Consider the following 27,746-nt stretch of genomic DNA (forward strand, 5'->3'; position numbering starts at 1 on the left):
CACACCACATGGACGATGAAGCACTATGAAATGCTTCTGTTCAGAAGACTGTTCATGTGCATCCATTTGGGTCTGAGCTCAAAACTCTTTTTTAATCAGGGTCAAAGCAATGACTGTCTTAGACCAATTTATGAAGCCCAAATCCTCAAGTTCCTGTTGCTTTCAAAACTCCCACAGATTTGAAACGTGCAAACTGGATGCAGTACATGGGTCCCTGGCATATGGTCAGGGCAGTGTCCTTAAGTTTGTGATGTTTTGTTAAACTGTAGTAAGAGGTTCTGTTTAAAATTCAGGAAAAACAGAGGACACTGCATTTTCACTTACAGTCTGATTTGTTGTCTCTGCCTTATGTAACTAAAATAGGGTGGGCTTGAACACCAATAGGTTAAGCAGTAATGACGCCAGTAGTTTCTTTTGCTGAGGCTTTAGTCTGGCTAGGGACACAATGTTAATCTGGGGTTGTTTCTCTTTTTCCTTAAATAATATTTTTATTGAGCAAGAAGCGGATGTCAGAATGGCCTTTTGATCAGCTAAAAACAACAGTGTCTCTAAGGGAATCTTTCCTGTTTATTGTATGCTGCTGCATTTGAAAAATGCCAAGCCACAGTAGAGCAAGACTCCTTAACATACAAGAAGCAGGGCAAAACAGGATGAGGCCAAAATGGGAACTGTATATCACAGGAACTTGGAAAGACAGGAAGTTACAAAAGAAATAGAAATTCTTGATTAAAAGTATAATTGTACCAGCTTGTGCAAGAGGATAATGACTTTCAAATGTCAGCCTTTGTGCCTGTTCATAATGATAAAGCTATTAAACCATACATACTGTTCTTAATTCCATTTTCCATGGCAAGTAACTTAGGATCTATAACTATTCTGTCCACTAAAATCCAAAGTATTTCTTCAGTTGTGCACTCAAACAGTAGATTAAAAGGAGTGCTACCTAAAGCAGAGCCATCCAGGACTGCTGCACAGTAGTTTAAACTGCATTGGAGATTCTGTTATAAGACCCTATTTTCAAGGGTTTAAATATCAGCCATAAAAATTCACTCCCACGATTAAAGTCAACCAATAAGTGAATATTTAAACCCAAATTATTAAAATAAAAAGGCATGATTTTTACACGTAAGAAGATTCATGTGTAAGGAAAGAATAAGCTCTTTAAACATTTTTGTAGGTCTGTGACTGAAAAGTAAATCTACTTTAAAAATTACCTCAATAAGAAATTAGCCCTTAAGGCAGTCAGTGGTTTTTTTTATTTCAGAAAATCAGTCCTAGCAGAGATAGTCACAAAACGTTGCACTATTGAGCTTGGTCCAGCTCTGGCTTGCAAATGGGAAAACCTCATTTGTATCAGTGAGATTTAGATCAATGCTAACTTCCTCCTCAGGAAGTTGAAATCTGGAAGAAAAACTAAGAGCTCAGTTTTACAATCACTATGCTTGTTAAAATTGTCACCTATAATATCAGCAAAGTTACTTCCAAAGGGAGGAAGACAAACACTGTGCTGGTGTCACCACGGGTGCCTCAGCCTTACCAGCATTTCAGTCAAAGTGTCAGTGCTCCTGATCCCAGGCTGTGGGATGGTGCTGCTTCCAGACCAAAGCTGCTAATAACTGGTTCTATAATTATAGGCACACAAAACCAGGAAAGCAATAGAATAAATTGCCATTATGAGATGGTTCAATGTTTTTGGTGAGGAGATATTATTGGCAAATTCTTCAGCAGTTTCTGCAAATCTTACCCAGCAGGTGATATTTATGGACTGTTTACAAGATTTTCACATATGGCGTTTTAAAGGGGTTTGTAACTTTTATGCTCATCCATCCAGTTTATTTATTTTGCAAAAATGCCACTCCAAAGGTCTGTCTCAGCAACTCCAGGCCTAGGGAAAAGTGCTGAATGTAATCTCAGCATGAAGTAGTTATACAAATGTGCTTTTAAACATGGTAGAGATGGTTTTGTCTCTTGTTCTCATATATCTTAGATTCTGTATCTTGGCTTTACACATCATTTAGATGAGAACACTGTTTAGCACCTCTTTCACATTCAGATGATGTATTTGTGCTCTTTTGTGTGGAAATGTCTGTATATTTTCAACACTTCTCAGTTCATGTGAAAGCAGACAGGAATAAACCAAGGAGACAAAGATTATGTCAAAGTGGCTGAATAATACTGAAATGATCATGATGCATCTATTCTTCTTTTCAAAATCTTTGGAATAAACCCTTCTTTCCATTTCCACCGTTCAAGCAGTGGAAGGAAATTTGTTTCCAACCCCTTCCAGCCTGACACTCTACTCTGGGTTCCCAGCTCTGACTCTTCCCCTCTGCTCCAGCTGATTCATGCCTGGAGGCCAAACCCTAATACTGCCTTTTCCTCCTTACCTGACAGCAGAACAGAATACCTTCTCCTTTTTTTTACTGTATCTTATCCATATAACTAAATAGATCTCATGCTTAGTAATAAATAGGTGAAATTATGCAAACGCAGCTGCTCTCATCTAATTGATTCATTTTGCAGGTTAAAAGCATGCTTCCACACAGGGAAGTCACAGATCAGCTTTTTAATGTATATCCTAAAAGTCACTGGGAGAGTGACTAAAAGTAGCTGGGAGGTATTAAGTACCTCAAAGTTATATTTCCTGTATGTCTTGGTTTAACCTGGCAGGTAGCTAAACACCACACAGCTGTGTTTGGTCCTCCCCACACCCAGTGGGATGGGGGAAAAAAAGTACAGTTTATGAGTTGAGATAAAGACTGTTTAAGAGGAGAGAAGTGGAAGGGAAAATAATAATAACAATAATAGTAACAGTAATAATAATGTACAAAACAAGTGATGCACAATGCAGTTGCTCACCATCCACTGACCAATATCCAGCCAAGTGCATGCAGCCGCCGGCCAACTTCCACTCTAGTTTATCAACTGAGCATGACACTGCATGGTCTGGAATATCCTTTTAGTCAGCTGTCCCAGCTGTGTCTCTTCCCAGTTCTTGTACCCCCAGCCTACTCCCTTGTCAGGTGATGTGAGAAGCTGGAAAGTCTTTGACTTAGTGTAAACGCTGCTCAGCAACAACGGAAAGATCACTGTTATCAATATAATTTTTAGCTTAAATTCAAAATACAGCACTGTACTACCCACCAGGAAGAACATGAACTTTATTATGGTTGAAGCTGGGACACTGTAGAAGACCAGTTATAAAAATTCAACAGATACTTGAATAGTTGAATCTCTCATTCATAAAAGCAATACAATTACAGAGAAACTATTATTTGTATAATGTTTGATTTGTGATATATGTGTATAAGCAATTGCAAATTACGTGCTTTTCAAACATCTGCAGCAGTTTATTGTGAGTCTATTAGAGGCTATCTAATATCCAGTAAGAAATGATGTGTAAGAAATCCATTACCTCTTTTCTGTCAGGCGAGTCCTGTAATTCAAACAGAGGCTGTCTATCTTCCTTTTTATATCAGCCTTCTGGATCTGAGGATCTGAGGCTTTCTGCAAACTATCATGAAAATACATTCATGATGTTTTCACGTCTAACATAATGAGCCTGTTTTTTGACCAAGGGGCAAAGCAGCTGTACATGTGAAATATATGTGAAAACTGGCACAGCTTTAAAACAAGCATTAGTTCAAAGTCATGAAAGAATGGTCTTAGAAAAATAAAATCCATGTCTTCAAGTCAAAATCACAAAATTCTTATTTTCATCAGCTACCTGGTAATATCACAAGCACTATTTCTTTTAGGAATACAGCCCAGGAGTATAGATTCCCTTTGCTCTTAGGAGTCTGCCATACCTGCTTCAGAGGCAAGATATCTGGTTGCTTATAGGATGCAGTGGGAGGTTTGCAGTTTCTGGTCTTATGTGAGTTTTGTCAAACTGCCACAGTTTATGAATTCCACATTTTTCACTCAAGGAATTCCACAATTCAGCTGCAAGGTATAAAAGCAACTATCAAATATACCTACTGCTACATGTTTATAGGTGCACTAGGAGGACTTGCCTTGAGCTAGACCTCAGCAGGTTAAATTGCTTCCACTTAAACTAATGGAGCTGTGTCAGTTTTCAACTTTGGTGGAGCTGGAGTGGTGGGACAGGACGGGATGAACATCCTGCAAGCAGGACCAGAAAAGCTCTGTGAGAAAGACTTGCACTTATTTTCCAATTGCAGATTTCAAATAGCTCTTTAGGAGCTGAGATTCTCCGCTCAGTAACATCTTTTCCCCTCCTGACAGCATCACCTTTGTGCTGCCATACCCTCTGCTACCAAAGTCTGAAGAGTTTGGGTAGGTGCCAGAGAGGAGATTGTGGTTGTAAAGCGCAGATTTTTTGGGTTCCCTGTTGGGTAAGGTGTCTGTCAAGGTCCTCTGCCCAGGACAGTGGTTGCATGTCTCCCTTGGGGTTCCTGGTCTCAGACACAGGGCAGAGTGTCGGGTGTATTTTTCCTTTTTATTTTCTTCTCAGCCTGGAAAAGTTCTGTTCTCTCTGTGGGAATTTAACTTATGTAGAGACTGTGGGATTGGGACTGCAGCTTACTCTGTTATACCTAATTAACCCTGGGAATTCATTTCCACAACATAGAACTAGGCCAAGTATATAGGTAGCTTTACAAAAGAAAATTAGGGATTTTCAATGAAGACATGGAATATCCACAATTACATTTCATGTGATACAAAATAATTAAGGGATATAAGCCATAATGGTTCATGGCACAATCCAAGTTCTAACAGATGGGGATACAATAAAATTTACCCATGGGAAAGTGATTTTGTAATTGTAGAGGTGGGTGTATTCCATTTACTTCTGTATTTATGTTAGATGAATGTTTATATTTGTATAAACATTAAGGAAAAGCATCATTTTATAACCTCTGGGTATTTTTACCATTTCTTTAAAATACAGAAGTAATTGCTGCATACTTCTTACAGAATAAAAGGAAAAAATTAAAACTCTTGGTTTTCCCACCCACACATTTCTCTTCACTTCATACATCCCAGCCCTCAGATTGCCCCTCCCTCTGCAAAAGCCTGGGAAAAGATTCACAAGCACATGTGAAAAATGATAGTTTCACATGGCTGTAGTAGGTTCACATCCTTATTATGTAAATGAGTGGTTTTGGTTTGGGCGTCTCTTTTGTGGTTTTTGTGCAGATGGTTAAATGCTTAAAAACAGTGGGCCAAATTGTTCCTACTGGAATTTCACTGGCTTTGGCTAAACTACACCAGGAATCGAAATGGGCCGTGGAACCAAAATCTATTTTTGCATATAATGAAATAGTCAAATGGGTAACGGGATTTCTGCACAGTAGCAGAAAGGAAGAAGCAGCCATGAGGAGATTTCCCTTTGTCTGTTGGGTTACTAATGAAGTACCTGGAGAACAACAGATCTGAGAAGCTTCACTTTGCTCCTGTGATCTGCACTTCCTCCAGCCAGGTAAGCACAGAGCTGTGTGTGCTGGAGACTGATTAATTAGCCCAAGCCAGTTGTAAAATCGTTAGGAAACAAGTGGTGTCTGTTTTCTTCTGCACAGGATGCCAAGAGATGTATTTAAAGTGTGAGAGTCAAAGGTCAGTTTGACATCATGTACTCTAAGAAAGAGCCCTTGCTTAGATCCCTGTTTCATGTTAGAAATGCTGTCGGCAAGCCGTGAAGTTATTCTACTTGATAAGAGAAAGAGTAGGATTAATCTGCAGCAAGGAAAATTTAGGTTAAATATTATGAAAAATGTTGTAACTGTGAGATCACTTAAACAAAGTAGCAGGCTGTCAGGGGAGACAGTCAAGGCTGGAAGTGACACTTTTCTATCAGTGCTGGTTGGGAGAATAATTAATAAGCATTTCCCCGTGAAGGGGGAGTGGCACCCGGCTCCCCCAGAGGCTTCTGCCAAACCAAAGGAGCCGACGGATCTCACAGATATGCTTGGAGCTAATGCCTATGTACACATAAAATGGAGCTTTCTGAAAGGACTTTTACAACCTCTTCTCAGCTTGTGTTACATATTCTAAATGTAAATTGAATGCAAATGCTTTGAGCTGTTTGCCACAAAGCAATTTACAATCTCCTATGCTAAATCTAAGCCACTGGAAATATAAGGGTCTGTAGTAATGCTTAATATAATTCTTTAGAAACTAATTGGGTTACAATGGGAAAAAGGTCTGCTCCCAATCTGTATGATTTCTCGTGCCTATTTCATTTTTTTTTTCACAAAATTCTTGTTATAATTTAATATCTCTATGTTTTTAAGCAATGTCTTCCCCTCTATCAAAGTTCATGATCGTGGTGTCCTTGCATTCAGTGAGAAAATGCATAAATTAGATGCGTGGCTCAAGTTCTAAACATTCTGCTAAGTTTTTTATCCTCAAATTTTTCAGGCTTATCTACTCTCACTGAACCAGTGATAATAAGGTATCTTTCTTTCTATCTTTATTCCGGAAAGATAAAATTTGTCATTTCTTAGCATTATATCCAAGTGCAGCAAATTGCAAAACAAACCCCTCTACATGATTTTGGGGATCCAAAAATCAGTGAGTATTACGTTAATTTTCAAAATCAGATTAGTCTCTGTCCCTAATTTGTGCCAACAAAATTGTCAAATCTTCTTAACAAAGGGCCTAAGAATTATTGCCTTGATAATAACAGAAAATCTGAACTTGGCAGTTTTATAGATTGATCCATGTCTAAAAACCTTTAGTAAATTTTGTTCTCCTATCTCCAGTGGAGTAGTGTTTTATAAAAGCAAACATTCATTGTGTCCACTAACAGGGATTTTGGCAAAGTGAAGGGGGGCATAGGCAACATGGTGTTTAATCCATAGCTTTCTGTCTACTGCACCCTACAGAGCCACAACCCAGGCAACCAGAAGAAAGAGATCAAAAGCTTTAAAAACGTCAGGCAACAGGATCTCATTTAAATTATTAGGTGAGATGCCCTCTTGGGTTTGACAATAGCAAAACATACCACATAGCCTGTTTTCTTCTTTCCCTTTATGCTGATTTTGACAGGCTGCTGCAATTGCATGTAGAAATTGTACTTCTGCTCTCCAGAATCACTTTGGACACTGTTTGAAAATGTGTTTTTGTACAGCAGTGTAATATACAAAGGTATTTGAGTCATGCAGAAACTGGGGGATTTGTAACAGGTTCTTAACCTGTATTGACTGAAATAAAACTTATTTGACAAAAAATAACCCAGAAACCTGCCTTAGGTGAAGCAGATAAGCACTTGGGGAACACAGAAGGGCTTATCTGTAATTCTGTTAAGTGATTCAACTTTAAGAATTATGCATTTCTAACTCACATACATATGCTAAAAGGCTTTTTTGAGTTTTCAACAATTGAAATAGTTAAAACCATATAAGCAGAGATTTTTTTCCTGTTATTTGGATTGGCTTTGTTGCAAAAAGATAGATACAGTTCCAACCTGATGTCATACTGCGGAACATTAAAACCTTTTTCCCAAGCTCTGTGTGTAACCTCTATGCTGTTAAATCCTTGTGCATGAATAGTCTCACTGACGTCAGCAAAAGCAGGGCTGCACAGTCTAATTCTTAAAATAAGTCATATTCATATAAATTCTTGCTGCTGTCGTTTTTATCTCAGATTTTGTATGGTACAGCATATGGCCTAAATATGAGACTGGCTGAATATTAAAATTCTCTAGCTTAGTGAGTAATTCATGTTTCTAAATTGTATGAGTAGTGGATAGTACTGATTTAAAAAGCTCCAATCAGTCAAGACTTATGTGCTTAACATAAAAGAAATACAAATAGAAGGTCATCAATATACACATGATTAACGATCACACTTAAAAGCAGTTTTAACCATGCCTCCTAATCATGGATTTGCATGTCTGTGTGTCTGTTTGTATGAAGGATGGGCTGAAAGAAGGGGAAAAAGGATCTCAGCACCGTTCTGTGTTCCTTACTTATGGTAATGCCTTTGGGATTCTTTACAGAATAACACAGATATTGCAGATTTAGGAAAACAAAACAGGCTATTTTTAGGATTCAATTCATACGAAACCATGTTCACTCACCTTGTAGCAAGTCCCTGACTTTCTTCTCACAATTACGTTGGCTAAATGCACATGGGCAGAAGACTGCAAAATTGAACAGGGAGGACTTGCATCCCTAAGGATTAAAAGCATCAGGAAACAAAATGCATGTTGAGGAGGAGCAAGCTTCTGGGTGTAAAGGGTGCTGGTCATACTGGCATGTCACATTCAGAATGCCTCACCACAGCAAAGTGTTTGCTAATGTGCTCTCATCCTCTCCTGTTGCCCCAGGTATCTAAGACAATTCCTACATGGCAAATGAAGGGAGAGTCATTTGTAATGTGACAGACTCATGCTAAGGCTGGCAGGGAATATCGTTAACCTCATGAGTCTTGATGTGACTGAAGAGGCTCAAGATCTGTATGGGAGACAAATCTGAAAATTAACAGCCTCATTAATCAAATCACAATGTTTTGACAACTTCATGGTGTGTATGCAATCTATCCTGTATACAATTTAGCTAAGGCTTTTATCCAACAAGAGGGTTTTTTTTGCAATAACTTTATGTGAAAAGACTCCACCTCACAGAAAAATTACTGGATTGTATGCTGATTATCAAAGAGTAAAAAAGCATAATAAGATGATATTCAAATGGAAGATCCTGTCAGGATTATGAAGGAGGTAGCATACCTCCTTTTTTCCTACTCTATTTTACTGACAGCAGTATGATAATCATCATCACTTATTTAGATAGTCTGGGGGAAAGCTGGCCAACCTCTCACACCTGAGCTCAGGTACTGGAAATACTCCTCTTCAAAGCAGAAATCCTTTGAATCCACTTGCCCAATGTGTTTAGTGAAGAGTGAAACAAGAGTGGATAACCTGCTGGAGCACCCTACCATGACGTGCCGGAGCATGTCCCTCAGACAACCAGTTCTCCAAAGCAACAGGTCACTCAGGGTAACTCAAAGTAAATCTGCATCCCTCAAATGTCAAACAATCATTTTCTGCTGAAGTACAGACTGTGTCCCAAATCCCTTGTTTTTCAGGCTCCTTGTAAGTACCTACCCTAAGGAGCTTAGGGATACACGGTTGCCTCTTCTGCACCTAGGGATTTATGCAGAGGGCTTATTAATACTTCTGAGTATTAATTGTCTAAATCCCTGCACATCTAGGCAAGGCTACATCAATGATTATTTCTGGGTTATAAAGAAATGTTGTTACTTGTCATAATGGGCTTCATAGAAGGTTTGATGTAGTGGCAAGAGTAGCAAAACACTGTATTTCACTATGAATGTTTTGGAATGGAGAGTCACAAAAAAGACACAGTATTTTAGGTCTCCTTGTTCTTATTATTGTCCATCTTCAAGGCTACAAGTTTGAAATCACAGCTAAAAAGGGTTAGAAGCAAGAATGAAAATCTGTCAACTAAATATATCTATTTACAAGAGATGTATTGCATCACGAAATTAATGACAGTGTCACTAGTACTGTGGCCATCTCAGTTCATCCTCTGCCTTCAAACTCTTTCAGGGAAATATCAATACCTGATTTTCCAATCCAGAAGGCTGTGGCAAAGGGAAGTTAGCTGACACTTGGCTTCACTGAAAAGCCATGGCAGATATAAAGAGCTTGTTTTCAGCCTTTCAGTCCAGTGTCTGCCCCCTTTTACCCATCAGCTCCTACGTCCCTAAATGACCTAACTAAGCCCCATTGTACTGAGGGTCATCTAGGCTCACATTTGCATCTTAAAATACCAACTCTCTCTCTAATCTCAGAACTTTATGGCCCTGCTAACTACTGTGTGAACAGAACAGAGCTGTAACAAACCAGAAAGCATACAGCTGACTGAACAGGCAACCCCTGGGCGGCCCAATTCCTTTCCTCCTGCCTTCCCAGAGAGTGGCTGTGATGAAAGCAGAATGACTCCCAGCTTCCAACCTGCCGCAGGTTGGGTATTTGCATCTGCACTGCAGTCAAAGCCGTGACTGCAGCATCCATAGCGGTGCCAGATTCTTGCCCAGTTAGTGGCAAAGCTGTGGTGGCACAGGATTTATTGCTCCTGGTGGGAACATTCAGCACTGAGCAGAGTCTATGACATTATAAGTACCTCAGCCAGTTAAATAAAAACAGTTCAGACGTGTGTTGTAATCACATCTCCAAATGCAAGGATTGCAGTTTTTGGTAGAGTTTATCACTGCTCTGAGCAGAACCATTAACAAGCAATACTGTGATTTTCCCAGAGCACAATGCTGTGTAGAAACTTTAGGTTCTTTCCAGCTGACATATCCTTTTGTTACTGGCATGAGACATGTTTCCATGATCCTTATCCCTGTGGGGAAAAAAGAGGTAATCGTTCATCAGTTCGTCTATTATCTGTCTGCTAGTTCTGATTTTTGTTAATTCCCATATGGAATTTTTACAGGGGAAGGGACTAAGGTTTGAAATTTTTCTCAAAGTTATCTGGCTGGAGTGGTTCCTATAGTAGCCATGCAGCAGTCATGTAAGAACAGAGGACACTTTGTGGTATCTGTTTGAGGAGTAATGTGCAGTAATTGAGGAAAAGCTGAAAAATGAGATGTTATATGCCAAATATGTGAAAATTCAATTCGGTGGGGCTGTTTCAGGAATCTGTTCATCGCAAGATGTTGGTACCTTGTAGAATTGTGCCTCTCCAGTGGTCTGTAAGTCTCCTAACATCCCTTTGTTCAGAGAAAGAGGAACTGGCTTTACAGTGCCCGCGAGACCAAATCCGGGTTAAAGCTAATGAGGAATGTGAACAATTAATTTGTTGACAGGGTTTTCTGCATGTTTCAGGGAAGGGGGGGGGTTATTACCATTTCCCCCCATAATAAAAAACAGGATCCTTTATCTTGGAAATGTTTACAGTGTAACAAATGAGGTTATGTTACACTGTAAAATTTTAAAGGAGGACTAGCAGGGACACCTAGACTCAGCAGCATGAAACCCATGAGCTGTTTGGACAGGAAGGGTTTGTGTTTAAAATAATGTTTCAGGCTGAGATAAAAACATGTGGTTTTGACACAAAGGTTGAGACTTTTCCAGCTACAGACCCTCCTCTGCCAGGTACCAACAGTTTCATTCAGAGTAGGGGCTGAACAGGATGCATTTACCACCTGGTTCAAAGCTGGGTGTGCTGTTGGTTATTTGGGTGCTGAGAGAGCAAACCCACAGGTTTCTCTTTCATTGCTACACTGCAAGGTGGCAGCGTCTGGCAGTAGTGCTGGCCAGGGAGGACAGCTCCAGAGGGGCACTGTGTGCCCTGCAGCACAGCACCCAGGGATCTGCACCACCTCAGACACAGCACAGGGAGTGTTTGCAGCAGAAGGATGGAGGCTGTGCTGCCAAAAGGAGTCCCCGAGTCCCTCTGTGCAAGTCAGACATCTCTGTGAGCCTGCTCAGAATGCTCAAAGTGAGGAAAGGGATGGTGTATTATCTCATTTCCTTCCCAGACTTCCTACTACTGTTTTGGGCAATTTATACCTTTAAGAATGCATAAGGCAAACAAACCTTGTTCTCCCTAGTGTGTGAAAGCCTGTCTTTTGCATTATTAAACCATAAAGGAAAGCCTGGCGTTATCTCGCGCAGATTCTCTGCACGTACAAGAGGATCTGGCCCAAACACATTTCACGGCTTGTCTGTCTGAGTTAGTGTGCTGCTTGCCAGGAGTGAGGGAGAGGAAAGAATCAATGCTTAATACCACAGAGTCTTACACAGGTTGCTCTTGGCTGTGCTTATCACCACTAAGTAGACAAACAAAAGTAAAAGCATTTATAGATACCTACTGAAAGCGTAAACTAAACAAAAGCCATCAAAACAGGATTTTATCCATTTAATTGCAGAGTGTTTTCATCAATTGTATAATGTTTTATTCCCTTTCAAGGCTTATTTATTGTAATTAATTAAAGAAGACTTAGAACACCACTCCCTTATGCATTACAAAAGGCAAGAAGATACAATGCCATTTTTGTTTGTAATTCATTGAGTTATTTGCAGATCCCCTTGGTCTGTCAGTAATAAATTATCATAGCTCTGTGTCACACTGTCCATTTCTCTAAGTAGAAAGCAAGGGCAGAAGCCTGACCCATGAAATGCAGAAAACATATCAACATCATAATCCATACTTTCTTGGACCCAGTAACAGATTTTTCTTGAAGAGTGTCCTTTTCTTGATTACAGCTGTCGAAGCAGCCTGTACAAGGATGGGAGAGTGGTTCTAGGAGAACATTACTTCTGACCTCAAAAGCAGCAATTTCTTTGTGAGTGTGCTACTCCTGACTTAGGTTTTACACTGCCCTGATTTCAAAGGCAGGGGTCATCTCACAGCCATGCCACTCCAAAATAGATCTAGTGTCCACTGAGTACGAGCCCAAATGCTCAGCAGATTTAAGAGAGAGTGTATCTCAAGAGTTGAACTGATGAGGAAGGAAAAGGAAGTGGAAAGAAGACAAACTCAGTCCCATTTAATGAATACTTCCTTGACATTTGTGCAGCTCCCGTTGGGGATTTGAGCTGGCATGCATGTATTCAGTATGGTCCCAATTACTGAAGCCTGTGTATGTGTTTGTGTTGTGTGTATGTCTATTACCCTGCTTGCTTTCCAAGATATTAAGTACTAGAAGAAAACTATGCAAAATTTTTTAGCAAACGCTTGTGAATTCTGGTAGGTTTTCCACTTAGTTTTCCATTTTAAATAGTGTAGGGCAATGCACCTCAGATGCAATGCCACTAAACCCTGTAAATCTGTACCAGAGATGATGCTGATCTGCTGTGCACATTTTCCTTCCTGTAAGTCATTATCACATGCCTCTCTTTCTAAGAAAGACATTTTTATGAAAGGTGGATCACTGGGGTTGTTTTTTTTTGCATAGCTGGTTTGCCCCACATTCCAGCTATAACAATGCAGTTTCACTGGGCACTGGGTCATATGGCTGACCTCAGCTAACAAGCTGTTCCTGTTTTTAGGCTACTGGGAATGTTTATTGGCCACTGTTTTCCTCTTTTCTAAAGACATAGTTATTTCTTAAGACCCATATAAATCATAAGGTCAAAAAACACATAAAAACTGTGACATTCTCTGTGATATAGGATAAAAATTAACTAAATTCAGGCTTAGCAGCTTTAAATAACTATGGTATATTTTACCATAAGATAAATATATTTATTTAAGTTATATATACTTTTCAGTTCTAGGATACCCAGATTAAAATGGCAATAAAGCTGCTCAGTGGGACAGACTTTTGTATACTGATGTTTCAAATTGACACAGTTTAACTGTGAGCTCTATTACAAAGTACTGTAACTCTGAAACACTTTAAATAGTGATCAATTTGCAAAAAGCATTAAGTAATCATACTTTATAAGAAAACTGTAATTCTGAGGGTAATATTGAATTTCCTAATGCAGATTTCAAGAGCAGAATCTCAGGGAGAAGTTGCACTCATGTTGGATTGGCACACTGATGTGTGCAAAACCAAACTACACCTGTAAGGACATGCATAAGTTATCAACAGGGCTTTTATTTATAAAGTCTCTACTGAAATCAGACAACAAATTAATAGAAAAGCATTGGTATCAATTACTATCGTTTAAATCTACACAGACAGTCTGCTTCCCTGTTCTCATCTGCTCTGTGGTTTTGAAATTAACGTCTTCCAGGCTGAGTTTCCCAGGCTGTTCTCTGGCTGAGAATGAACTTTAGGAAAAAACATCTGAAATTATTCAGGTGTTTTCTTTTATAAAGAATATAAAAATATACACACAGAAACACACACACACACATACGTGCGTACACGTCCCAGTTGCAAAATAGAAGACAAGCCATGGGACTTTTTCAGGCAGCTCTTCAACCACACTTAGTCAGATCAGAAGTCTGGAATTTGGAAGCACCATCCTTGAGTAAATGTTCCTTGCACTGCTCTTAGGAAATATCATTCAGATTTCACAAAGCCAAGGCTCCTTTAAAGTTGCCAACCCTAAGCATTACTCATGTACTCAAGGGTTGTTTGTTAAAGTGGCAATGTACACAACCAAATGATTTTGTGCTGAGATAACGGCTCACCAGGAAACATGCAGCCGTTGTAAGTGGGTTGATCTCTGAACTACAAATGTTTCTTATTCAGCTTTGTGTGCCTCCTGTGCCAAAGAGCACTCCTAGATGTTATGGCCAGCCACTTTGCCTTCCCAAGTTTGTATTATAAAAAAGAAATAAGGAGATGGTTTTCATCTAGATGTTACAATAGTCTGCCAAATGTCTTCTCAGCATTATGAGAATATTTACCTAATAATGCCACGTACCTCACACGCTTAAGAACTCTGTTTTCAATACAGAAAAGACTTGAAAGTTTGGATCTCCTTTATGTAGTTCAAACTCTTTTTCCTTGGTGATAGCTCAAGAGAGTATGACCCCCTTTTCCCCATTAAAAATCCATGGGAAAAACTAATACATGCACATGATGAAACACTGACAAGCCAAAAGTTTCAAAAGCAAAGCTGGACATTTTCCAAAAACTCCACTTGTTTGTACATATGCCTAATCGTGTGGCTATATACAGGTTTGAGATACAGTCTCAGCAAAAAATCAATCTAATCATTTACATGTGTCACACTTGCAGGCAAGGAAGACCCACAGCAGTCATTTATTTCACTGCAAAGTATGTGAAGACACTAATCCCACAGTGGATTTTCCACTTGGCCCAAGGTCTGCCCACAGGGCATGTGATGCAGAAATCACAACAAAGGGAACAACACTGAGAAATATTGAGCTCCAAGTGCCTAACACTGCATCCTTAATATTCCCTTATATACTTCGTAACTGGAAATAAATGAAAATGTCCAACATTTTACTGTATTTACAGAGCTTCAGGACATGATTGCTATGGAAGAGAATTGCCGTAACTTCTGATCTAAAGCTTATATGTATGTCTGTAATTTCCTTTCTCCTTTAGCCTCTTTTAGTTTCATTAATTACAGGTATTGGTCAGAGAGGTTGTGGACAGCCCACAAGGGACAAATATCTGAGTTTCCAAAGTGTGGAACTTATTTTATGTTCTGAACTTTCACAGTTTCTGTGAAAAACTTACATCTACCTTATACTTTTAAAAGTTGAGTTCCTAAGGTTGTGATTAATATACTACATAGATCCCCAAAGGATAATTACAAATTAATCAGGAGTTCAAAACTCCCAGATGGAGTGCTATGAGGTTGCCATAACTTTAAAGCATTTATTTTCTCCTTTCATGAAAAGAAAAAGGAATCACAACCGATTCTGATCTCCATTTGATACAGCTCTTTCTCTGTTCTTTCGGCATTCGAGGAAGCAAACCCAAGGCTTCTGTAACTTACCAATTAGGCAGGCTTTTTAGTGAATTCAGCAGTACATGCACAGAGCACTAATCCAACCACAAATCATTAAACTTGTTAGGCACATGAAAACAATGTTTGATGGATATAGAGGTGTACAGTGAGTGTGAGTGTGTATATATGCATGAGTCTCTGTATGCAAGTTATTTAGTCTAGTTCTACTACAGAAATGTATTTGTGATTCTGTGTGAGACTTTGCAGCCCCTTCTTCCAGTCATTCTATAGCTTAGGAAAACTTCCAAGTGTCAAGCCTCTGTTAAGAAGCTTTATTTGAAACACACAGAAGCCACTAGGAATCTTTCCATTATTTCAGAAGAAGCTAGACTGGGCTCTTATTCTTAAAACACAGTATATGGCTATCTCAGCTTTGCTCTTTGCAAAATTTCTGTAAGACTGCTGGCACTCAGTCTCTCTCTCCCATCTCCACACAAGTAAAATGAGAATGACAACTTTACCTCAGAGGAATGTCGCAAAGCTTCACTTATAAACAGATTGGCATACTTGGATGAAGTTGCTGTACTAACAAGAAGTTTTCTGATTGATAGGCATCTCTTGGGAGGTCATAGAAACAAAAACAAAACCATATAGTGGAGGTTTTGGATTTTTTTTTTCTTTAAAGAGCCTATTCTTATGCCTGATGGCAGTTTGTGTCATCTTTCTTCTCTTTCTTATCACCTAGGATATCTTTCCAAATCTAACCATGTCAAATTAGTGGCTAAATACTAAACTAAGCCTAGGCATAAACCTCACACCTGAAACATCTACATGACAAGTTTGAGGTACAGTGAGTAACAAGAAAGTTAGTTTTAAAAAAATCTAACTATTTTTCCAGTCTCTAAAACCCTTAGCTGTCTCAACATAGATAAAGTAACTATTAAACAACCAGTAAAATTTAGACTGCATTTCATTTTGTGAAGAACACTGGAAAGTTGGCAAGAGGTAAGATTTTGCAGTGAAATAGGGAAGTGAACAAGTTGTAAATGACTCTAATATCTTCCAGATGGCATATTTTACTTGGGAACTGAGTTTAGAGTAATTAGAGGCATGTGAAATTCCTATAAATACTAAACTTCACCAGTTTGACACTAGAAAGCTCCTTCCTCTCTGAAGTCTTTAAACTGCTAAGTGTTTCTTTTTCCCCCACTTAAAGTGGAAGTCAAGCATTTGTAAATTTGTCTTATTTGACAGACAGAAACCTTTTCCAAGAAAAGATAGCATTTTTCTATGCCAGAAAGTTATGAACTGAAGTTTCTCACTGAAGAGGTTTAAAATTGAATGTTTCTTCCCATAAGAGGTTTTCATTTTTATATACTGGGATCATTATATTATAATTTATTACAGTATGTGGCAAGCAGTGAAATCAGTGGAATTTACTGTAACTTCAAGATCAAATCTTTTCATTGGTGAAATGCTTTTTGCAAATAGATGTGCTGAAGACCTTAGCAGATGAATTTTGCTTTTACTTCCCTTAGGAATATTGTAATGCTAAAATGTCAAAACCCAGCCCATAACCTCTGGTTCTTCTTCGTTTTCTGCAAGACGTTACATGCATTCCAAAAGTGAATCCTGGTGTTCTCATTTCTGTTGAAGAATTTTCCAGATTTTATTTGGTATTAATAGAATAGAGCCAAGTAAATACAAGGTAAAATATTCTGTCACCACTTGCACCCTCTTTAGCTATATGTCAGTGTAAACCGACTTAGATCCATTGGTAGAAAGGGCCTAATCTCATTTGCAGCAGATAAAGATCTGGCTATTGTTCTCAGTGGAGCTGTACAGATAAAAGTGCAGATACAATCTTGCTTATTTGGTTCAGATCTTCAGTTCTGCCAGTCCCAGGTACTCAAAAAACATGAGCCAAAATACAAGGAGCATGTGATAAGATGAAGTATACTCAGATTTTAAAATAGTAATGATGGTTTTTGTTACTTCTGGGATTTGAAATATTATTGGTTAAGATATGATGCATTTCAGATTCCTTTGTTCAGCAGAGAATTAAAAGCTTAATTTTAAACGAAAGTGCAAATCCCAATGCATTCAATTATTCCAGAAACCAGTGTAATAACAAGACTGCTGCTAACATTAGTTGGAATTTAACTGTTGCAGTGAGTAACTGTAGATCTTCATTGATGTCTTTGTTACATCTTTTCTCTTTTTCACTATGGCACTGTCTTGTGCTAAAATAGACCCTCAGTAGTTCATTCTTAATGGAGACCCACCGTCAGTTAATGGCATTAGTAAATTACTGAACAGTGGCCAAATCCCAATGGCCTTATTCCCAGAAATCTCTTAGGCTGACAGGACCTTTGTATGAATAACTCCAGTGAATTTTGGCCCTGGGTGAACACCATAAAAACACCAGCTCACAAAAGACCAATGGAAACAAAGGCCCCCCAGACTGACAGTAAATTACAAATTGTTAATCGATTGCAAATAGTGCATTTAAATATCTAGCACTTTAAAGAACTCTGGGATTTAGATGATCTGTTGTCTCCCTCAGGGGGCTGCATCTGCACCATGAATCCAGTACAAGCAAAACCAGATTAAAAGCCTCCTGCCGTGGGCACTGGCTCCCACCTTCCCTCTCACAGAGTTTGCACTGCCTGGCTCATCCTAATTCAGCTGTGTGCATGTCCATCCTTGGAGAAATGATCTACTGGGCATTTTAGTAGACTTGAAGAAAAAAGGGAGGGAGGGAGGGAGGGAGGGAGGAAGGAAGGGAGGAAGGTCAGCAAAGACATGCCCACACCAACAGGTGATTTGTAAAGATGGAGAAGGGCCTCTCCATTAAGACTGCAGTGTGTGCCAGAGCAAGCAGTCTGGTAGGAACACACCATGCAGGATCCCATGGCACTAAACGCACTGGGAAGGGGCTTAAAAAGGGAAAAAACCCTGCAGTTCCCATGCCACCGGGTGATCAGAGAGCACCTGTGCCCTGCTTAGACTTGTTGAGGACACAGCAGTCACCCAGGATCCTCGGAGGGCTGCATGCTGCTTTCACCTCCATCAAGATGTCTTGTGAGCCCCACGTGTGAGGAATTCTATCCCCTTGGTGTAGACACCTCCACTGACAGTTCCAGCTACAGGGAAGGCTGGTGTGTCTTCACACAATAGGTCAGTCCCCCAATGCCCATGAGATGGGTTACCTTACAGGAGGCCCTGGAGACTGCTCAGGCTGCACAGAGGAGGCTGAGATGAAGAGAAATACAACAGATGCTGAAGTTACAGGCATAAAATCAGCCCATTCAGGGCTATGCCTAATTTTTTATTTTTTATAGCATGTACTTCTTTTTCTTGTTGCTAATAAACTGGGATTAAGGTTGGTGTCCCTCGAGTGCCTGCAGCTTTTAAGCTTTTAGCTCTGGGATACAGATTGCCTTGTGCCACAAGCACTGCAGTAAATCCCACACCTCTAACCCTCAGTAACTAATGGGGCACAAAGCCACAGTGCAGAACAACTTGAAGCTCTTTATTTAGATTTCTTCTTGCGATGCCTTCTGTTCGACTAAAGTGGAGACTTGTGAGGAATACAAAAAAAAATCTTTATAAAATAAAGGCAAAAGAAAGATACATACTAAGAAGAAAATTTTCAGAATCAAAGCTAGTTTGACCAGGGTGGATAATTCATGTCAGGGAGAAATTTAGCAGCTTGGTTGGATGTAGAATAAGAGTGATAAAATAAAGAAACACTTGGGAAATTTTTTCATCCTAACAGGTGAATAGCCAAAGTATTCATAACAACCATATAGATCACAGTAGGCTGCAGAAAAAATATGGTATACTTGGATGTAAATTATAGTTTTATATATTTCACTGAGTGTTTTGTAAGATTAAATGGCAGATATTTAGATTTCAGCTGAGTTCTGCCTATTTCTTGAAAAGGAATTTTTTAAGGAAAAAGGAGGAAGATCTCATTGCCCTGGTAATAGGCAAATGTGTAGAAGCAGGGTGTAGCTTGGCAGAATGTCTGGTTTCAGGAGCAGGCAGGGCTTTCCAGCACTTGCACCTCATTTTCTGCAGTACAACATGCAATGGTGCATTTCAGGGATCTCTGGCATGTTCAGAACTGAACCCTTATGTAACCACTGTTGCCACTTACTAGAAACTGGTACTAGAAAATTCACCAAAATTTGAATTCTGCAGGTCTTTATGTTTTTCACTGCCCAGGTCTCATTTTATAGGTATTGTTTGTCCTTTTCCTTAAAACCATAATTTACCCTTTCCTAAAAAGGAATAAATTCTTTGCAATTCCTTAAAGATTTTGTAAAGGAATTCTAGATTCCCTTATATTTCCACAGGGAATCTCTCCCAGACATGGCTTTACTAAACCATAAAATTAGGGTTAACTAATATGGCCTGTTCAGGCAGCAGCTGGGAGGAGCAGGAAGTGTGTGTGAGCTCTTGCACTGCTGTTCATCAGTCTCCCACCCAAAAGCCTTGCACACTACAGAGGGTCCACACAGAACTGGGATATCTGGAAAGACCCAGGCAAGCAAAAAGGGAATGCTTTTTGCATCGTGGCAAAGCAGCTCCATGAACATATTCACTGATTGTCCTCTCTTCTGGGCAGGCATCTGCTGTTTTCATACCTGAACTCATGCTCTAGTTTTTCACCCAAAACTACACTCAGTGGCCAGCACCATGTTTATATTTACATCTCTCTGCCATAAGCCCTAAAGGACTATAAAATTACAAGAAATATTTGCCACACCATTGACAGCAGTAACTGAGTGAAGAATTGCCAAATGGGAAATCCAAATTTGCAAACTCAGTATTCTGGGCTGTGTGCCAAGTCTGTCTGGGTGCTGCGGAGGTGACACATTCAGTCTTCTCACAGGGATGCCAACGTGCCAACTGTATCCCTGGCACAGCATCTTCTGACAAACTTATGAAAAAGAACTGCTACCAAGTCCAGAGGGACATGCAAGCTGCTTTCTGAGCTTCCTTGGCAGCAACTCCATTTCCAAGTTGTGACTGTACTTTCTCCTATTTACAAGACCAGTTGTTTGTGATATGCTGCGGTCTCTGGTAGGTTTTTGAAAAGTGCAAAAATGACAGCAGGATCTTGGTTTCCAAGAATAAACTAGTGAAATCCAGAGTAATTTTATTTCTCTAAGAAAAAATAATATAGCTACTCATTTACTGCAGCCCAGATATCATATGTTGCCACCAGTGTGGGAGAATCCAAATCCATTTGTTAGCTGCCAAATGTAAAACATGATCATTAGAATATGAAGGTTGTGAGGCTGATCTCTAAAGCTTTCTCTTTCCAAATTGTTCTTCTTACCCATTGTCTCACAGCTAAACTTATTCTCTGTCTGTCAGTAATTTTTCAAAATGAAAGAAAAAAGAATTGAAAAATCCCCCAATCTTCCATGGGGCTGCATGACCTCTAACTTACAAAAATCCATTAGAAGAAAGCCTTTTAGTAACCAAATTGTGTCATTTACAACTGCACAGCAGCCAGGAAGAGTACCATAAATTACAATTCTGTCACTAAAGCAGACAATGGAAAGTGTGGGCATGCTATTGCTATAAAGGAGAAAACCTAGGAGAGTGATAGAATTTAATTAAAATGGAGGGGGTTTTTGCCTAATTTACTTCATATAATAGCAAAATTGGTACTTACAGGTTAGTTATTTTTTGGCTGTATATGGAAAACTTAGCAAGACTATATAACATTATTTATTTTTAAGGCATAGCAGAATAAAAACACATAATCCGCTTAAGCCTTTTGAATTTTTTATCTCCTTTATATATGAAAGAAAAAAGAATGTAAAATTTGCTTAGCATATTTAGTTAATTTTCTTTCATACCATTTGAAAATTTTTCTGCTGTTGAAGCTTGAGCAAAGAATGGTGCCTGGGAAACTGGTGAAATAATGTCACCAGTGGGGTAAATGGAGCAAAGACTGTCACTGCAGTGCTGTGGGTTTATGTGGTTATTCTTTCTTTTTAACAAGCAGCTGATTATTTGGAGAAAGGTTGTCTTGTTAAAAATTCTCAGCATACCTTTTTTTCCTAAAATATAAAAACTAATAGCATGTATTCCTGAGTACTTTCAATAGGTTTTTCAGGGAACATAGAGCTGGAATTTTTAAGGATATTTCTGAGAAGGGAAAATAAAAACAAACTAGACAAAACCCCAACAATTCTGAAGTCTCTTTACAACTCTTCTCCTGACTTACAAATCCTGTTATACACATATCATAAAAACATTATAGAAACAACAGAAGTCTAATTTTAAAAACTACCGGCTACTTAAGTATCTGTAAAATTATCTCAGAAATGCATATTTCCGCTTTGTATTTCCACCAGTCTGCACTGGGACAGTGAAGCTAATGAGCTGAGCAATTGCTACTAGAAAAACCAAATACATAAGAAGAAATGCAGTTAACACAATATTTCACATATGTTAATGCTTACAGTTCCATCAGTGTCAGCTTTATTTTCTATTTGATATACACCAAAGCTGGCACACAATTTTAACTGATGAGGTAATGTCATTTTTAATTTAAGGAGCCTTAAGCTGTCCACTTTAACTAGTGATATCATCTTTGCAGCTGTCTCACAGGAGTTCATGTAAACATAAGTAATGTGCCCTGCATGGTTTGGAGCAGAGTTGTTAAAAATGACATTGGTCATCCTGAAGACATTTTTTTTCCTTTGATCTCTTTAAAAATGCCAGACACACTTTATTGTCCTGTCATTTTTAGCTCTTCCTTGTATATTAATATGCTTGGAACATTTCAGTAAGCATAACAGTAGAGTATAAAGGTCTAAACAAATTAATGGCAACATTTTAATGTCAGTCATAGTAAGATAATGAAAAGTAAATGAGATTGTCTGGCTAACAGCAACTTGTTAAATGAAAGGGCAGCGTGGCTGAGACACAGAGACACAGTGGCAGGGAAAAGCCTTTTGCTGCTGTCTGAAAGAGTCACAGGACACAACCCAAGCTCCAAATGCCACCACCTTTTAGGAGAAGATTAAGCTGATTCTACAGATTTGGTCTGATCCTCCTTCCTGTCTGGGGTCAAGTGAAATCATCTGCTAATAAAACTTAAGAACAGACCTGTCTCTGCACCTGCAGCTTCTCCCTCCCATGACTTTCATTCTCGTTTGTATTCCCTGGGCTGGTTTAGCACCACCAGCCTGCTGGGCTTGCTCTCCTCAGCCCTTGAACACCAAATCTGTCAGATCAGACACTACACGTTGGCATCTCTGGTGACAGGGCTGAGGATCCCTAAAGTGCTGCTCACAGGCAAACTTTTACTACCAATCATTATTTGCTTATTATATGCTTTTCTTTATACAGTCTTAGGTTTGATGTGAATAATCACAGAGGTTTTAGCCCAGTCTGTCTAGTAATTACATGCTGTACAAATATGAATGTTGTAACATGCACTTCCTGATTCAAATACCTAAGCGAAGGCGATTTATATTGAAACAATTTTTGTCTGAGAAAAACCAAGTGCTGTGTCTGACTTGTGGATTTTGTGATGTGCTCCAAACTATTTGTCCAGATAATAAGGAAAAGAACAGATTTTTCTACCACTGATCTGCAGCATCATGGAGTTTTGAACAAAATCTAATGTTTAGGGATTTATTTATTATTCTGTGGACATATGTTTGGAGGACAGCATATGGAAATCAAAGTATTGTTCATAAAGAGCTACAGCCAAGAAGACATTTTTGAATTCATAACAGAACTTCACAGTTTGAAAAGAATGCTGTGCATTATGTATTGATAACAACACTACACAGACAAAGGAACACAATTTAATAATGCAGAATTGTGCTCGTGAGATTTCCTTTTTTTTTTTTTTTTTGTTAATTGGTTACTTTAGCTGACATTGTCTGCAAGCATAATGGACACCATTCTTCCTAATAGTTCCATGTTGCCAGATGATGTCTACAGACATAATGTAGTCCATTTTAATTATTTCATTTTGCTTACATCTTTCAGCATAATGCATTTTCCAAGCAAGCTAGCATTTTTCTTGATTATCTATGTTGTGTTATGGTTTCTAAATTAATTAGGTCTCCTTCTTTCCTGGAAGTTAAAAGTTTCTTCCTTCCATTTATCTACCAGGTATGATTATGTTGAAGTGATTGATGGAGATAATGCTGAAGGACGCTTATGGGGAAAGTACTGTGGAAAAATTGCTCCCCCTCCTGTAGTGTCTTCAGGACCATATCTTTTTATTAAATTTGTTTCTGACTATGAGACACATGGAGCAGGATTTTCTATCCGTTATGAAGTTTTCAAAAGAGGTAAGAAACAATTCATTGTTACAATGTGCATTGTGATTTTTACTTGCATCAGAAAGTTCACCTTAATTCTTTGGAATGGGGAAAATGCATAAAAATGCTTGAAAGATAAAATCTTATTACTCTAGTCATTCCAAGGTGGGGTGTGTGTTCAGTGGGTGTAAATCATCATGAATTCAGTGGGTCAGCTGCAGTCTGAAGGGTTGACTCCTCCGTATGAAATATGGTAGTTTTTGTCAGCTGTTTGTTTCAACCATCTTAAAACCATTAGCTTTACTGCTTTCCTTTTTTAAAAATAATAATTACTGTATGATTTACAATGTTACTGCCTCAACAGCACTGAAACCTTCTGAGTCCCTGGGTTATTTTGGTTAGCGTTTTGCTCTACACTCCCAAGGGATGGCTGCGGGCTCGGAAAGGACCCGAGTACACGTGGGCAGCAGATGATGTTGCTGTTGCTTTCACAAATCATTTTTGGGAGGTAAAGGAGAAAAGCAGCTCACACTGATCACAGGCTGGATGCTCGTGCCAGGAGTTAGTGCCAGTGAGCACAATTAGCTTTACAGGGCACAGAGAAAGCCCAGAGAAACAGAGAGTGCAGGATCAACCAGACAGAGAGACACTCCCTCTTTTATAACACTCTTCCCAAGTCAATAGCTAGAAGGGCTGTAAGGTCACTATTTTTGGCATACTTCTTCCCTATAGCTGGATGGAGATAAATAATTAATATATTCCTTTCTTGGAGAATACAGGACTAAAACTCATCATATATGAAAAGACAATAACATTCATTTTATAGGAAAAAAAATTGACTTCAATATCAATGTTTAGGGTCATATTCACAAAAGCAGCTCAAAACTTCAAATTTCCAAAGCACACCACCCCCAGTCAGTGCCCCTTTTTCAGAACCAGTCCAAGTCCCTTTTATGCATCTAAACCAGAGCCAGATTTTCAGCTGTGTTCAGCACACACTCTTGGTGGCAGCTGTACTGTTAATGAGGAGAAGCACAGTAGTGAAGTCTCTTTTCTATTGCTATTGCAGCTCTGCACAGTGCTAATTGGGGCCACAGACCTCTTGTTCACCATCTTCCCTGTCTGTAAATCCACTCTTGACTCCCAGAAATTCTTTTACTGACCTTCAGGGTCACATTTTTTGAAAGAATTCAGCATCCAAATGACACCAAGCTTTCCTGAAAAAATATCTCTATTTATTTTGATATCCTTTGGAGCCTAAACCCTTGAAAATGTGTTCTGACGTTTCCCAGTGCTTATATGTGCAGTACCATCTTTCATAAAGAACAAGGCTGAAACACAAGATGAAGTGAAAGAATGATCTGTGAAACAATCTATTTTAGTAACTGAACCCTTTCAAGAAAAAGGTTTTATTTATTTCCTGACAGTGTAGTGACAACTCAGAACTCTGACAGGAACATTGTGTTTATTTCCTTGTGTGGTCATTTACATGCCTCAAAGATACACATTTACCATGTTAAGATGGCATTATGAATGTGATTTTACACACATGGAAGTCAGAAAATGCAAAATTATGGCTCCCAGAGCAACTTTAACTCCAGTTCATTCCACATAAACTGTATATTAAAGGCAGGACAGTTATCACCATGCGGTGTTAGAAAATGCCATGTGTACACAAAGGATACAAATTATCATTGCTGTGGGAACACAGCCCTATTTAACTTCTGAAAAAATGCATATATGCTGTACCAGTATTGCATTTTAATATCTGTGTCAAATAAAGCAGTTCACCCTTTTGCGCAGGTGAAGCTCAGCTGCTCACACCAGACAAGTATGTCTGATTTAGCATATTCACAACTTAGTTCATAATTTCCCAGGTATGGGAAGAATGATCCCAAACCCAGGGTCCTGTGGTGCTGAGCTGAAGGCCAAGCTTCATTCCAGCACACAGTATATTTTTGCCCATTACTCTTTAGTTCTCATTCAGATCTGTAGCCAGAAAGACACTGAAGAAGTTGTAAAACTAAAACAGGACTAAAACATGAAACACATTTTGCCCAACACTTAGCCCACATGAAATGTTCATCATTTTGGCTTGGGCAGACATTCTATTTTAGGGTGCATGAGTGACGTATTCACTAGGAAAGGATCTACACAGTTCACATTCAAGATTCCTAACTTTAGTCAACTAAATTTATAGTGTAAACTGAAAGAAAAGAAAGTGTCAACCAAGAAGCCAAATGTTTTTTTGGCTCAGTGACACCTACAGATAGCAGATTGAATTATCCCCAATGTCATCTCTTTTTCTTTGCTCTCTCTCTCTGTTGCCTCCTCTCTGTATTTCCTTCAGTTCATATCTCTTCCTTTGTTTCATACACATGTACACATGTAGTTTCTCCATCTCAGAAGTATCTACTTTTTGGTATCTCTACTGGAACCTTTTCTGCCAGTTTTCCGTGCACATTGCCCCATGGAGTTCCTCATAGCCTCAGTATTGATATAATTCCTGCAGCTGCTTCACAGTGTCAGTAAAGGGTCAAAATCTTTGGAGGGCATTTTAGCAAGACAGCTCCCCTGAAAACAGTTTCTGTTTCTAGCAGCAGATTGATTCAAACATGTTTAAAATAAAGCAAGCCGGCATCGAGATACCATGTGTGAGTGTAAGAGCCTGACAATTGCGCACACTCGGAGCCAGGATCTGGCTGTATTTAATAAAGCAATAATGATCCTGGCTTACATTTTATATTGCATCTTTTATTGGATTCCAAGAGGAGCACAGAGCACTTTATACTATGAATGGCATAGCAAAGCTATTTTATCCTGGAACAGCAGCTACTGGTGGGAGTGAAGAGCAAAAACCAGAATACAGCCCTCCCCTACATGAGAAGGAGACAAGGGAATGACAGGGAGAGAAGAGGAATATTCAACTAATGTGTAAGGGGGTGATTTAATTATAGGCAAAATGTAATTTTCCAAATTGGAATGGGTCAGGTTACATGAGCATCGATATCCACATCTTCCAAAATATGCCATGAGGTGTTCTGAATATTGATGTGATAGTTCAAGAATTTCCTCTCAGTGTCTGTTGAAGGGCAAGCAAACCTGAACTGAGCAAATTCATTCAGACCTCTCTCTTGCGTGTTGAATTTAGCTGGGAGGTGGCCAGATCTGTGGGGGGTAATATGTTTGGCACATTCACAATGAAAACATTTTCTATAGTAAAATAAGAGTATTCATATATGCAACAAGCCAGACTGTTTTCCTTCAATGATCTGTGTTAGGCATTGGAAATTCTCTAAGGCTCTTGACTACAGTCTCTAAGGATGCTGGGCATCCTCATCCATGATTGGGGCCTCACACTAATCATCCTCCTGCACGGACCTGCCTGTTGCAACCAACCTGTGCTCTCTGTGTCCTTCCTCTCCTCCATGTCTAAGGACCTTCATTTGAGTCATCCTACCCCAAATCCCTGGGCCAGCTGATATCCAATAATGCCCCAAGTCCTGTAAATCACTCTATTAAATTTGGAGTGTCAAAAGGCAGATCTTGTGGGAAGATGTGTGGGCAGTGCCTGCAGCTGACTTCTGAGCACACCTGCAGGTGTGGGATCCACAGAGAGGATTCCTGAGGGACCTGAATAAAGGAGAAATGAGATCCGTCAACAAGAGAGGGATTCCAGTTTGTCCCCTGTATTCACAAAGGCAAATTCAGTGGCCTGGCCTTTTATACCCTTACATCTTTACTGCCAGTTTCCTGTTCCACCAAGAGCACTGTTTGGAGCATCCCATTATGCCATGGTGGGAACATCAGGGAAAGCCGGTTTGTCAACACTGACATTAGGTGACTTCTAGCAACACTGCCTGTAATCACACAGTTTATCATGCCCACACTAACAGCAACATTTTACTGGTGCACCTGTGTCAACACCACTCAGAATGAGTCACTCACCCTCAGTACATGTACGAATTACCTTTCACATTTAGTTTGTCAAGGAGGCATAGGTCACATCTGGCAGAGTTACTGAGTCAGTGCTCCAGGAATCTGAAACCACTACTCCCTCTACTGAATTCACTCACCCGCTTTTGTAAAAAGTTCTATTTCACCAATAAAAG

General features: G+C 39.3%; 1 protein-coding gene across 2 annotated transcripts in view; it reads left to right on the top strand.

The window, feature by feature from the left end:
- Nucleotides 1-27,746, top strand: part of NRP1 (neuropilin 1) — a 113,005-nt gene that overhangs the window by 22,569 nt on the left and 62,690 nt on the right. For both annotated transcript variants that reach the window (XM_053982558.1, XM_053982564.1), the window contains exon 3: nt 23,483-23,664. In XM_053982558.1, coding sequence (XP_053838533.1) covers nt 23,483-23,664 — 182 coding nt within the window. The remainder of the gene's footprint in view (nt 1-23,482; nt 23,665-27,746) is intronic.

This window comes from Vidua macroura, chromosome 1 (genome assembly GCF_024509145.1).
Source record: "Vidua macroura isolate BioBank_ID:100142 chromosome 1, ASM2450914v1, whole genome shotgun sequence".
Lineage (NCBI taxonomy): Eukaryota > Metazoa > Chordata > Aves > Passeriformes > Viduidae > Vidua > Vidua macroura.